Genomic DNA, 13,650 nt, shown 5'->3' on the forward strand with positions numbered 1-13,650 from the left:
GGGGGGACGAACCTGAAGGTCTCTCGCTCCCGGGCTGCCTCGAAGGCTTCGTTCTGAGCCTCGATGGTGGGCATCACGTCCAAGACTGTCACTGTCACTGTCACTGTCACTCCGGGCGCTGGGATTCCAGGCGCTTGTGTTCAAGGAGCCAAGCGCCAAAGGGAAATCCCCGGCAATAGGCGCAAGAGCGCGGCAGGAAGTGTTTTGTCGAAAATGCGCGATTGACCAGGCCGTTCAGGACATGTCTCAATGCAGCATGCTGACAGGTAGGTGTTGAGACTGGAGGATTTGTATGTTGAGGGGAAGTACGGTTCGACGATAAGAGGTGGCTTGAGGGGCAAAGGATTCGGTGGGATGGATGGATGGATGGATGGATGGATGGATGGATGGATGGCAGGTCGAAAATTGGAGATTTTGGATGGCAAAGTGAAAAATGGCATAGGAAATCGGCCCTCGGTGTGGTGCGGTGCGGTGCAACTCGGACGAGATTCCGGGAGCAGCAAGGGATCCAGGACTTGTGGTGTGCTAACCCTGTTGCCAGATTCAGGTTCTAGGCCTTGATGCCTCCGGGGAGGCGGGTTGTACCCTGTCGCCTGTCGCCTGTCGCGAATAGCTGGCTGGGCGGAGGGAGGGGATTTCCAAAACGTCGATGGCTGGGGAGAGAAATCGCTAAGGTAATGACGGTAGAGTATCCGCAGAGTCTGGATGGAGGGAAAGTTTGCGGATGTGGCGAGACCGCGGGGTCGCAAAAGGCTGTGCTACCCAGCTTCACATCATTGGGCGAGTCTGTGATGGTGATGAGGGGCACAAGAGATCTTTTAGAGCCTAGCTTCGTAGCATTTTGGTCGATGGAGTGGTGATGACTGATGAATGAAGTGTGCGATCGAGATTGAAGGGAATCAAGTCAACCAAGGGCTGGACTCTTGACTTTGGATGGCCGGGGGCTACAGCTCACAGCTCACAGCTGCAGGGCTGGAGGTGCCTTAGGTACGTACTTCCACGACCCATATTTTGCACTGTTAGTCAGACAGTGCTATCAGTCTCTTATCGAGATTAGATATTCCGATATTCCGCAGGATTACGTAAACGCTCCCAGCAGCCGAGGACAGAAAACACAGTGTGCGTGCCATGATGCGAATTCTTCAGTCTCCACCAACTGTCGTCATTATGCAGTAATCGTCAGAAAACCATCTCAAATCATTCAAGGCAATTGGATTTTCGCGGCTCCTCAGAAATCGCAATTCAGATCACACATTTGCCGTCGTATCCTGCCAGACCAAGCCTTCATCGCCACGTGCTGCCGGGCGAATCGGCTCCCGAGTCCCGGTTCTTCGGCCTCGGCCCAAATGAGCAGCATCGTCAGTCCCGAACAGTCGAAGCCGCGATCCGATTTTTCTTTTACGGCGATATAGTCAGGCTACTCCCGACTGGGCTGATGCTCGTCAGCGTCCCGCCTTCCAACTAGACGGAACTTCCACTCCTACGAAGCTACGAAGATGGACATTCGATCACAAGATCCGGATCACGCGCTTGATGAGTCGAGCGATCTAGACGCTAATAGAAAGATGGAAGCCTGCTTCCCAAGCCAGATCTCAGGCACGCGGCTGTCAAGGTTTTCATCTCATTGAGGCTGAGGGCGGCGTTCGGAGACGTCAACTGATGTTATGTTACAACTCGAGACCTCGTCACCGGCCGTTCTCCCGGCTGTGGCTGTGCAAAGAATACGGCGACAGACGGCCTTCGACGTGCACCTCGGGACGCCTTTGAAACGTCAACACGGTGGAAGATTCTGGTGGAGACGTCGGCGCCCGGAGGCCGCAGATCGCCGGAAGCAATGTGTCGTCAACGACATTGATGTCGACTCACGGGTCGGGACCGAACGACCATCTTGTTGTCCGAAGAGAAGGCCCCGGTGGCGCCTGTCAAAGTGCCGCCTTAACCCGGCAGCGTGATCAAACTCTCTTCCAGAAAACGCGACGCAGTGGAGACCGACCTAATCGATCGGCAGGAGCACAGATGCAAGATCGTCGGAAGATTTGCTGGCTGGCGGTTTCGAACTCTTACTCAAGCCGCCAAAACATGCGCCAACGGCGAGAAATTACCATTTTGTCGACAGAAGAAAAACAATGCCGATCAAGGCGAGAGATACCGGTCACCGGGACGAGACCTACCTTGGCGCTGCGATTTCGCGAGCTTTGCTGGCATCAGGAGCGCGGATGCTCGCAGAATACACGCATACCCAGCTACCGGCCTCTTCACACAACAGACGGATTGCTTCGAATGACGACTGCACGGAATATACCGCTGAGCCCCTAAGCAGACGCGACAACTCGAGTTTGACGCGTCACGATGGCAGACCAAAAATATCCGTCTGTTTTTTTCCCCCAAACGTCAACTGGTCATGTTCGACTCGAGGGGCAAATGACAGTCTCTTGCTCCGCCACGTTGATGATGTCAAGCTGCTTCCGTGAACCTTCGGTCCCGACGGGTTCAAAGTTCTTTTCGACAGCTAAGCCTCTCTCCCAACAGTCGAAGTTTTCAGACGACGCATCACGGATTGTTCCGCTGTCGCACGGCTTTTTTGCCCCCGGGCTAAACGGGTGAGATCCCGGCTGCAGCTCCGGGTAACACGGGGACCCACAATCGGCCGGTTAAAGACAGTGGAGAGTCTTTCTCGGCGGGCCGGGACCCCTCTTGGCGGTGAAGGTCCGGCGCAACTTCGACACGCCGATCGGGAAGCCAGCGCGATTTCTGGTCTAGGACCTGATGTCAATCACCTTGCCACATCCATGATTCGCGAGCTTCTAACGCGCGGCCATGGCTGGTTCTGTCGATCAGGGACTGGTTCAAACTGAGGTGAATCAAGGTCAGCGACATTTTCGATTTGGAGAAGAAAAGAAATGCGTCGAGCCCGACGACGAGCAGAGAGAACCTCCCGGATGTCGCTTTCTTGGAGAAAGACCCTTGGCTCGCCAATGCTCCGGCACTCCTTCGAGGTCCTCATCCCCTGCGATTGCATTAGACGCCGCTCGGGTCGCAGCTGCATGCATCGCAAGATATGGAGAATAGGGAAGCACGTCGGGGCTGGCATTACCTTGCAGTCTGATCTGCATGATCCCAAACCGGTTTGTTGCGGTGATGATCTTCATCCTCATCCAATAATTCGGCGGAACTGCATCGTCTGTTTCTGCGGACCGAAAGCACGCATGAATCGTCACGCTCGGAAGCTCTCGCGCCCCGGACTCATCCCGCACCAGAAGACGAACGAATAGACATACTCAAATAATGGGTGGATGATAGCCCGGCTACTTACACTGTCATTTTCCGTGTCACGGTCTGGTCGCACTCGACGATGTTCGGTTGCCGTTAGTCCCTCAAGTGAAGGGTTTCCAGTCGCTTCCCCTCGCTGTCTGACTCCGAGCCTTAATACAACTCAAACAAGTTGAGACGGAGGCTTATGTACGAGCACAGATGGACCAGTCGGGGAAGCGTGAGACCAAGTGCACATCAAGCAGGGGCCCGTGCCGCGCCTTGGCCTCTGCTGCACTTCTTGTGCATCTTCCAGCCCGCAGTGCTCAGCTTACGACCATGCAAGTACAGACTCGGTTTCCTTGGAGATGTTGTGCAAATTGTGCTCGCACACTCACATGCTTCAGAGGCGTTCATGATGAGACGAAGCGGCGCGCTGCTGTCTCACCCAACGATCCTGGAGCTCGTGTGTCGCAAGGCAGCCAACAATTCCGCCCTCCAACGGTCCAGGCCTTCGCTGACTGGCTTGCCGCTTGCTCTCGATTCCTCACTCCTTCCAATCCCCCACTCCAGTGCGACGCTGAAGGATCGATGAAGAGGGGGTAAATTGCACCGGTAGGAAAAGGGGGCGTTTTCTGGCGGCCCAGACAGTCGGTAGCGAGACTTGGAGGGTAGCAGACCGCCGATCTCCCGACGTTGACGAGGACTGAAGGCTGCAGGAAGAGGGGTTGACGTTGGCGAGAGTTGCCAGACTACGACGAGCCAGAAAATGAATGGCGTCAACGAGTGGTCATTTCTGGCCGCCAGCATTGCCGCCAGCATTCGGCTATGGGAAACTATCGACGGTCCCGAGAGACAAAAGAGTGAGGGAAAAAATTGACTTTCTCCTCACTTGAACAATGCCGCGTTGCCTCGACCACCATCTCAACTTTGCTACTCGAACGGCGGAAGAAGGGGCCAGAAGAAAAGACGACGAGCAATGCTCAGCTTCTGTCCGTTATCGCCAATCAAACGGTCCGCCACCCGTCGTCTCCTGTCCGCCGCAGCAAGTCACACTGAAGTGGTCAACACTTGGATACCCGACAGCCCAATCTGGATGCGCCACTTTGAAGCTAAGTTGTTCAGCTTGGCTTGAGAGCTGGCGCCTGGCCACGGTCTCTCGCTTCCCTTGGTCGAACTACCCCGATACCAGACTAGACTGGCGAATAGCTCCAGCTCTGGAGCGTGCAGCCACCCTCACTTGAAAAGTGAATGCTGAACGATTAAGTGTCGAGGCCATTAACAAGTTTGCATGAACTCATCAAACTGAGGGTGAGGGTGTGTTTTGTGAGTCTTGCTTCTCTTCACAGCCTCCTGGGACATCCATGCTTGGCATAGGCTATGCTCTCCTCTTTCGCCCCCCTTTTTCTTCTTCATCAAGTGACCGTGTCCAATGCAAATCTGCTGGAGCTTCTTGGCCGAGTTCACCCCGCAGACTTGGTGCTGACTGAGGAGGGATGATGCTGGACGCGACCGTCAGTGCGGCTCAACGAGTGCCACGACACACCCGGTTCGACCACTCGGGTATGGGCTCTCGTGAGGCTAGCCGAGCAGTTAACGTGCTGCGTACTGCGTAGTGCGTGAAGCTGCGTGACCTGTTAGCCTCGAGACACGCCAGCCCTACTACATGTGATGTGCAGGAACCTTCTTTGCTGGCAAGTGGGTGAGTGATGGTGAGGAGTGGCTAGCAACCGAGCCACTTCATACCACGCAGCACTTGACTTGGATCTAGACTAACCCACAGAGTCATTGATAAGCTGGATGACGCTAGCTCCGCGCAAGCACGGAGAAGCCACTACTCGTTGGTTCGGCGTCGCTCGCTTGTTGCAGGCACGGAGATACTGCTGTGGTCTGGTACCCGACTATTGACCCTGAATTGGTTTCCTGGGATGAACTGGGGTCTTCGTTGGTCACACCCCCCCTTCACGTGGCGTTCATCTATCTGAGGTGGCTCAGAGGAAGGGGAAGCCTTGGCAAACCCAGAAGGCATGGAGGCAAGTAGTGGGAACGCCTCTCTCCGAATATAGATATATGACCCTCCCTCCCTCATCCTCGTTGTTCGCACCGGTTTCCTAGAGAAGTCATTACCATTGATCAAGCAACCTATTTCAGGACTTTCGACTACATCTAACATAGTCGTACTCGTTCCTGACGGACATCCTCCACCAGTTCCCGTCAGCTACTTGAAACAATTTCATCCACCACTTACACACATCAACACATATCAACAGCAAACATGCTGTGCCAACTCCCAGACGAGCTTCTGCTCATCACAGGCGCAACAGGCCACATTGGCTTCTGCGTTCTTCTCCACGCTCTTCGCGCAGGCCACACCGTCCGCTGCGCAGTTCGCTCAGAGGCAAAGGCCGCCTTCATCCGCTCTCGCCCGCAGATCCTCGCTCTCAACCTTCCTCGCGCCCGCCTCAACTTCACAATAGTCCCCGACATCACCGCAGACGGCGCATACGACGAGGCGATCCGCGGCGTCTCCCACGTCATCCACTCCGCATCTCCGCTCGCGACGGCAGACTCGGTACCGCCAGAGCAGCACCAGGAGTACTTCATCCAGCCCGCCATGCGCGGCACTCTGGGTATGCTCGAGGCCGCGAGACGCGCGGGCACCGTCCGCCGCGTTGTCATCACCAGCTCCGTCGTCGCCCTTCTCTCGGTAGCGCAGATGGAGGGCAAGGAGCGCCGCGAGAAGGCGGTCCTCCCCACCGAGAGAGCCGGCTTCAAGCCCGAGCCGTACGAGAGCGAGTTCGCGGCCTACGCCGCCAGCAAGGTCGCCGCACTCCTCAGCGCCGAGGCGTGGTTGGCACGCGAGAAGCCCAGCTTCGACGTGGTCCACTTCCACCCCTCCTTCGTCCTCGGCCACAACGACGTCGCGACGAACATCGGCGAGGCGATGAAGGGCACCAACGCAGTCGTCCTCGCCACCCTCCTCGGCAAGAAGTGGGGATGCGCCTTCGCCGGCGCGACCGTCCACGTCGACGACGTCGCGCGCGCACACGTCCAGGCCCTCCTCCCCACTGTCCCCGGCAACAGGAGCTACATCCTCAGCACCAAGGCGCGGTGGAACGACGCCAAGCTCATTGCGAAGAGGAGCTTCCCCGAGGCGGTCGAGAGGAAGATGATCAGCAGCAGCGGATCCGTCGGCACGACAGCGATCGACTTTGACTCGTCCGCCACGGAGGAGGTCTTCGGGTTCAAGCTGCAGGGGTTCGAGGAGCAGATCAGGAGCGTGGTCGGGCACTTCCTCGAGCTGAGACTGAAGAGGCCGGCGCCCGCCGCGCCCACGCTGAGGGAGAAGGCCTCGACGACTGGGTTGAGGTCGGGCATCGTGGCGGCCAACGCCTGAGGGATCTAACGGTTTCTGGATTTTTCTTTTATGACTTTACGGATACTCATGGTACGGCGGCATCAAAATCTCGGAGACATCAGAACGGTTACACTGGGGAGACTTAGCATAGGCATAGGATTGGATGAAATACCCAGCGGAAAGAAAAACCCGCCCTTTTTTTTAGTTCTTAGTACATATTTCAATGGCGAAACAGCCAAAAAGGAAATTAGAATAGAAATTATATCACATATCTTATCAAGCCAATCTTACATTCCCCTCCCACCGTGCCCTCCAGTTCCTCCACGCCCTTTGCGGACCCTCCTCCGCAGAAGTGATTAGGCCACAGTCAAAATCGTCCGAGTGGCATCTCACCATGAGCCAGTTGAGGAGAGCTAGACCAGCCCATGCGTTCAGCCTCAAATCTCACCCAGTCCAGCCCGACATAGGTGTGGCCTGGAATTTTGCGTTCTCGGTACCTGTATCACTCTGACCACGTTACCCCAGGGTCGGCACCCTCTCGATTGGACGGCCTCACGATTGGATGGTTCTTTTCCTTTTTCTCCATCCGTTGAGAGTCGATGGAACCAATATACCCCAGACGAATGTTTGGATATTTTGAGATCCTGATGCACGAGGGATGGGGGAAGGTCCCTGGATTCATTCGACGATCACCCCCCACACACGTGTGACTTTGGAGAAACAACGTTGCGCCGGGCTGCCCCCGATTCCCTGGCATCGAGGACTGGGATGTGAGCTGTACCGAGTTGAAACGACTTCGTTCTGAATGTCACTGCAATCGGCCCGCGAGCGTCCCGCGCGGAACACTCCAACCTGCAACCACCGAGAAACTGGACTTCTGCCCCTCGGCACGTTTCTCACGATGCTCGTGATCTCCGTGGCTGGAATGCGAGCACATCTCACTCGCAGGGTCCAAGTCGTGTCTCTTTCCCGCATTCTTATTTTCTCACGTACATGATGGACCGATCTGGCCAGCGTCTCTTCCCTCCCCCAACCTCACTGACCCGTCCCGCCCATGTGGTTTACCATGCATGTAGGGCAGATGGTGGCCGGCCCCAAGGCTATGACGGTGCTATGATGCTGCGTACTGCGTGACATTCCGCGCGATGGGGGGAGGCTAGAAAAAGGCGCCGACTGGGTGTCCGGCCGTGGGCGGGGGATGGATGGACGGCCGCCCACGTTGCTCTGCATTGGTAATGCTCGTCGCCGGGGCTTTTTTTCTGCTCATAACTTGGACGGATCTGGAGCGCTGCGCGGATGACGGGAGAATTAAGCGAGGTAAAGGGCTGAGGGATCTAACCACACGGCAGTTGAATTCTGTCGCAAGAGGTTTGTCGGTATGAATTTCACGATGGATGGGGATCATGGATGATAGCGAGCAGGCAGACGCGAAAAGGGTTCCTTGGCGCATCCTTCGACCCGCAACATCTCTCCATCGGGAGGCAGATCAATAACGATGGCTACCTAACGGCGCTCCTGAAGGTAGGAGGAATATGAATCGGTTTCTTCCGTCGAGCTTGCGACTCGAACGAGGGAACATCATGATGCGAAGGCGGACAACGAACAAACGCCTCTCAAAGCCACACCAGCGAAAAAAGTCTCATCAGCGCCAAAACTTCCATCGTACGAAACAAAGCCACCGCCACCAACTTACCTCGAAATGGCATCGTCCGACCACGAACGACTCGCGAGTTCTGCTGCGCGCCCTTCGACTTCAGAGGAAGACGCGGGCGCGGGCGCGGGCGCGCTTGAGCCTAGGGGTGACCTCGAGATAACCATCGACGAGCGCAGCCGGGGCGATTGGCGCAGTGTCATCCTACGAGCCCGGAAGCACTTGCATTGCGTCCCCCACACTCCGGGACGATGCGCGGAGGTGGACTACTACGACTCGATTTCCCCTCGTGTCAACAAAGCTACCTATGAAGCCGGCGATGGGAGCCGTGGCGATGCCTCGTTCCCGGTCTTTCCGCAGCTGCCCAAGGAACTACGGGACAAGATCCTCCTCCTCAGCGTCGACCCGCTCATGATCGAGGGCTGGGTCAGGGTAGACAGAGAATGGAACCACGGCCCGCAGGTGCGCTTCTCGTCGGACGCGATCCGCTCGTGGCGGGACGTACCACTCTACGCGGTCAGCCGGGAGACGCGGGCCCTCGCGTGCGGTGCCTTCGGCGCGCCGGACCCGCTCGGGTTCCCCTTCAGCCCCGCACGGGACGTGGTGAGCGTGATCTGGGACGGGGGCACGCTGTGGGCGGGACACAGGTTCTTGGGGGATGTGAGGGACGCGGGGCCCGTTATCGCGAGCGGGACGACGAGGACTGGGAGGAGGGGGAGGGAGTGGGTGATGCCGGAGGGTCTGAGGGCGCGGGTGAGGGAGGTTTCTGTCGATGGGCTCTTTGGGGTGTTCGGGCAGGAGAAGAAGGGGAGGTGGGGGTTGGTGTTTGGGATTTTGGGGTGGTTTGCGGAGCTGAGGGTGCTCGAGGTCTTGCTTTGGGATGCGGATGATGGGAGGTTTGAGGGGGTGTGGGATTGTGGTAGGGAGGAGCTGTATAGGATTGATCAGCTTGATTTCCTGGATGAGTTGGAGGAGATGGCCGGGGATGGGGTGGTGCCTTTTCCCAAGATGGAGATGTTGAGGGTCAAGTGCGTGTTGGCTACTGAGGAGCAGAGGCGGAAGGGGAAGTTCACGTTTCGAAAGGTCAACGGTAGTCACTTTCTGGTGGTGAAGAAGGGTGAGTATCCGACGGCCGGACCGTAATCCTCGTCTCGTTGCGTGCGCAGTCCTCCATCGCTCGCTATCTGGACATCTTCTGCGCGTACACCCACTATGATCTCACCTCATCTCTGGAATCGATAAAGAATATCATGGCCGGCATCATGTACTCGACATGACCAAGACATGAGAAATCCATGTGCTCTCCCCTTATCGCCGTCCGGATTGACCGCCGCTCAGTCGTGAACTCGACGAAAAGTATGCTTACTGCCTCTTACGCAAAGAACCAAAGGATTTGAGGAGATGAGTGACAAGGAACAGCATCCTGTCCTCTTGTACCGTGATGTTCATCTTGTGGTATCTTCCGTTAATCCTTAGATCTCTTGGCGGGCTGACTGGCTCGATATCACTATTCCTTCAAGACGGCTCGAGCAATAAGACGCACGCCAAGAAGGACGTGGGTGTATGCATAGCGGCAAGATCTCCAGATTCAATCCGTCGTATCATGAGTCAAGAGATTACACTGACGAGGAAGAATTGCTTATGGCATGCTTATGGATCATCTTAGGGCTTGCTGTAGCCAAATGACGAGATATCCAAGTCACCATGAAGACACCCCCTCGATATTTAACAACACCGCAGAGTCTCCGGCACTGTCGCCCCTGTCGCATACCATGAAGGTCAAGTCTTGCGCTCCTGACTCCAACGGAATATGAAAGCTGAACACACCCGTCGTGATCTCGTATGACAGACCCAAGTTAGCCCCTGGTACACCAGGCTTCATCCGGGGATCTCGTTTCGCGATGACCACGCTCTCAGGTACCGGTGTCGTGCCGGAAAGAAGCACTTGCGCGGCATCGAGCTGGAACATTCGACCGCTTTTTCTGGTGTTAGAAAGATAGATCGGCTAGGTATCATGGCCGACTCACTCCTCTGCGAAGAGATAGTTGACTCGAAGTCCGTTGACGCCGGGCGGCGCGGATATCTTCAGGCGGAACATGGAGTATTCTTTCGAGGGCGCCACTGGACACAGTGTCATTCTGTCCTGGCCATAGCCCCAACTTCCATCGGCAGCGACACCGGGAGCGGCTGAGGCCGCTTGTCCCGTCGTGAGAATCACGCCCGTCGCAAGGCCCGCGGGGCCGTCGATGAAGGTCCCCACGGTCGACCAGACGGATACTGGATCGGCGGCCCTGCGCTTTGTGGGTGCTACTAGCGAGGAGTTGCTGGAAACGAGTCGGCTGTCCTTCAGAGCGAATGCGGTGATTGCATTCTTGATGGCTGCATAGTCAGTTCCACCGGGCGTGACCGTGATGCCGAGGGCCGGTGAGATGAGTGCGAGGAATTGAAATAAATGCGACTTCATGATGAGATGTCCTGGGCAAACAGACGAACTTCGGAGGGAATAACGAGCCATGCTTGGACGACGGTGGCATCGGGGAATATGATCGTTTTCTCGTCTTTGTGCCAAGACCTTCAGCTGAAAAAGATCTACCAGGGGCTCTCGTCGTCGAGGAGTTGGTTGGTGGACAACTTCAGCCACTCGCTTGGCAATATTCCACGACGCATACACGACGGAGACTGTACGTTCTATGTTCGTATAAGATCATCCTCTCCCTTCAAACCTCGATCAGAGGACATTCCAGCCATGAGATGACACTCCGGTCCGAATTAAAAGAAACATGCTCTCAATTCGCGAATATCGTGATAAACTTAGTATCGAATGAAAATGAGATAATCTGAAGACTGAATATCGTGGAAGTGAAAAGATATCTCATTGTTACTCTATAGGGTATCGTGTTTCTTTGTCATTGCAGTTGATAACGGCAATGCCACCGTACTGGATGACTGACTGGTCTCGTGAAAGTTGCCAACGGGGTCCATAGACTCCCAGGCTAGTAGTCTTGACTTGAAGGTCGTATATCATCCTCCGCAGATCCGCCAGCTTCTTCCTCTGCCTGTGAAAGCTAGTCAGTTTAAACATGCTCATCTTCGCAGATTATACCGAGCTAACGTACCCTAATCCTAGCCATCCATTCTTCAGAAGGCCGATCCATGGTACGTCGAAAGTCTTCGCTCAACCGAAGAGCGGAGGGCAGTTTCATCAATGTTAAAGTGCGCTGTGTAGTATCGCAGTCCGTCGACCTGGACTTTGTCGTCGATTCGGTGTTCTTGCTGACGGGATCCAAAGCCGGTGGGTTTACTTCCAAGATCCCATGGGGATGTGTGAGGTCCGAATCTTCGGGGGGGTCTTCTACATCGAGGTGGTGCGCTCGAACGTCTCGACTTGTCTCGTGCCGTCCTGCTTGCTGACGCTGGCGCCATTGGTCCCTTCGCTGGCCGCTTGAGTTCGTTCGGCTTATTCTGGAGACGACGAGGTGGTAGAGAGGCCTGAGAGTGGCGACTGAAGCCGCGATTGTGCCTACTCCAGGCTCTACAGTGCTCCATATCGCGAAGTTCGTGGTCTCATCTGGTCGGGAGTGTATGGTCAGTACTTGGTTGAGTTCAACCTCCATCGCCAGACCGGACGTCGTTCTTACACAAGAAGTTCCTTTCCTCCAGCAAAGTTGGGATATAGAAAGCTCGTACGATCGTGGCCGTGCTTCCACTGGGGTCATATTATCGTTAGCCCGAAACCTGACAGAACTCAGAGAGAAATTCTGCCGTCGCTTACATCGCAGCAAACCCAAGAATAGCGACAACAACAATCTTCGTCCCCAGTGGCAAGTTCATTGACCTGACGATGAACCATGGCAACGTCCCGAAGATGAAGTCCGCGCTCGTGTTGATGACCGTTGCCGCAATCGTCATGATATAGATGACCTGCCGGGGCCAGCACTTGTCCGGTGTTCGTGGCCCTTCCTCCCAGTACGTGGCGACTGGTCGGCACTGGAATGTGACCATGAGCAGGTACGTTATTCCAAAGATGACAGTGCCGGCCATCAACACCCAAATGATCCAGATGTGTGGTCGATCGATCGCAACTCGAAGCAGGAAGTAGCCGACGGAGATTTTGAGAAGACATGTCGAGCACACGTTCAAGAGTTCGAGAATCCACCACAGCTGTAATATGAAGTGCGGTTAGCACCAAGTCGCATTTGAAGCCGAGGGAGACCGACTCGTAAGGATTGGAGTTTCCTCTGTGGGCTAAGTTCGCTGTCGGGAAGGCCTATTCCTAGTATGCCTCCGTATATTTGCAGACCCAGGTAGACCGTAAAGAGAAGCTGAAAAAAATGGTCAGTCGGTGTTCACTCGTATCCAGCAGCTGGTTGAGACTCAACTTACCAACAACACCATCATTACTTTGTCGTCCTTGCCGACCGAACGAACGAGGAACATGCGGCAGTAGACCCTCAAACCGACCGCGATCCATGTTAACAGCAAGAAAACACCGGCCAGAATGATAATCTGGAGGCTCTTGTCCGCCATCTAGTCGTCGCGTTCTCGAACGGCGCCATCGATAAGGACCGGAAGCAAGGATCGCTGGATGTAACCCGCCATTGAAACGGTGAGATGGAGAATTGGAGATAGTAAGGGACTGGGTGACTTGGGCCGTGTTTTCGCACGCCCTAAAACCTGGAACGATATTTCCATCCTACGTGTAGCAATTTTATGTACCCAATTAGATGTTGTTGGCCAAGTCCATGCTGTGACGGGATCTGTTGGAAGCTATGTCATTGCACGGGCTTAAAGAAATCTGGCACGGATGCCTCCGCAGGGTATCGAGGCTGAACAGAGTTCTCTCGAAACGAACTAATTCCTGATGCTGGTATGTCCCGGTCGTTCCTGCGGAGAAATTTGAAATGTTTGCCCAAGTTCCGAGGTTTCCTGATCAAATGATTGGTCTGCTAAAACTGTTGCACGTGGCTGTCTAGATGTCGATGTCGAGAAGGTTGGGATGCCGACTTCGTTGGAAGTCAATACTTCGCATTACCGAGAAGACGTCGACGTTGAAGAGATCACGAATACATATACTGGATGCTGGTTAAAGCCCCCTCTCGGAGTATCCTTCCACAAACGAGCTTCTCATGTGTTGTATATGGCCTACTTGGACTGGAATTTACGACAGAAAGCTGGCCGTCGAGGAAACGGGGCAATGGTACTTCACGAGGTCCTCTGGGGTATTTCTTCGCGGCTTTTGATCAATCTACACGACCCAATGCTCACCGATTCATGCCCGCAATCTGATGTGTTCGACCGAAGTATGGCGTGTTGGAGACTTTGAAGTGCCAGGAGCATTGGCTAGCATAGATCAGCTGAAACAGGGATTACTTTGTTAGGAAGTAAATGTACG

General features: G+C 55.2%; 4 protein-coding genes across 4 annotated transcripts; 2 read left to right on the forward strand and 2 right to left on the reverse strand.

Annotated features, from left to right (window-relative positions):
• Positions 1 to 5,524: 5,524 nt before the first annotated feature.
• CkaCkLH20_13208 (uncharacterized protein) lies at positions 5,525 to 6,646 on the forward strand (the record flags this gene model as incomplete). The annotated part of the gene is made up of 1 exon (XM_038895918.1): positions 5,525 to 6,646. One exon carries the CDS (start codon positions 5,525 to 5,527, stop codon positions 6,644 to 6,646), a length of 1,122 nt encoding a protein of 373 aa, XP_038738752.1.
• A 1,660-nt stretch (positions 6,647 to 8,306) lies between these two features.
• Positions 8,307 to 9,401, forward strand: CkaCkLH20_13209 (uncharacterized protein; the record flags this gene model as incomplete). The annotated part of the gene is made up of 1 exon (XM_038895919.1): positions 8,307 to 9,401. The coding sequence occupies one exon, from the start codon at positions 8,307 to 8,309 to the stop codon at positions 9,399 to 9,401; it is 1,095 nt and encodes a 364-aa protein (XP_038738753.1).
• Positions 9,402 to 9,957: 556 nt separating this feature from the next.
• Positions 9,958 to 10,722, reverse strand: CkaCkLH20_13210 (uncharacterized protein; the record flags this gene model as incomplete). The annotated part of the gene is made up of 2 exons (XM_038895920.1): positions 9,958 to 10,234; positions 10,286 to 10,722. The coding sequence occupies 2 exons, from the start codon at positions 10,720 to 10,722 to the stop codon at positions 9,958 to 9,960; spliced, it is 714 nt and encodes a 237-aa protein (XP_038738754.1).
• Positions 10,723 to 11,251: 529 nt separating this feature from the next.
• Positions 11,252 to 12,785, reverse strand: CkaCkLH20_13211 (uncharacterized protein; the record flags this gene model as incomplete). The annotated part of the gene is made up of 6 exons (XM_038895921.1): positions 11,252 to 11,314; positions 11,375 to 11,826; positions 11,897 to 11,964; positions 12,031 to 12,419; positions 12,476 to 12,580; positions 12,642 to 12,785. The coding sequence occupies 6 exons, from the start codon at positions 12,783 to 12,785 to the stop codon at positions 11,252 to 11,254; spliced, it is 1,221 nt and encodes a 406-aa protein (XP_038738755.1).
• Between the last annotated feature and the right edge of the window lie 865 nt (positions 12,786 to 13,650).

Source organism: Colletotrichum karsti, assembly GCF_011947395.1.
Source record: "Colletotrichum karsti strain CkLH20 chromosome Unknown Scaffold78, whole genome shotgun sequence".
NCBI lineage: Eukaryota > Fungi > Ascomycota > Sordariomycetes > Glomerellales > Glomerellaceae > Colletotrichum > Colletotrichum karsti.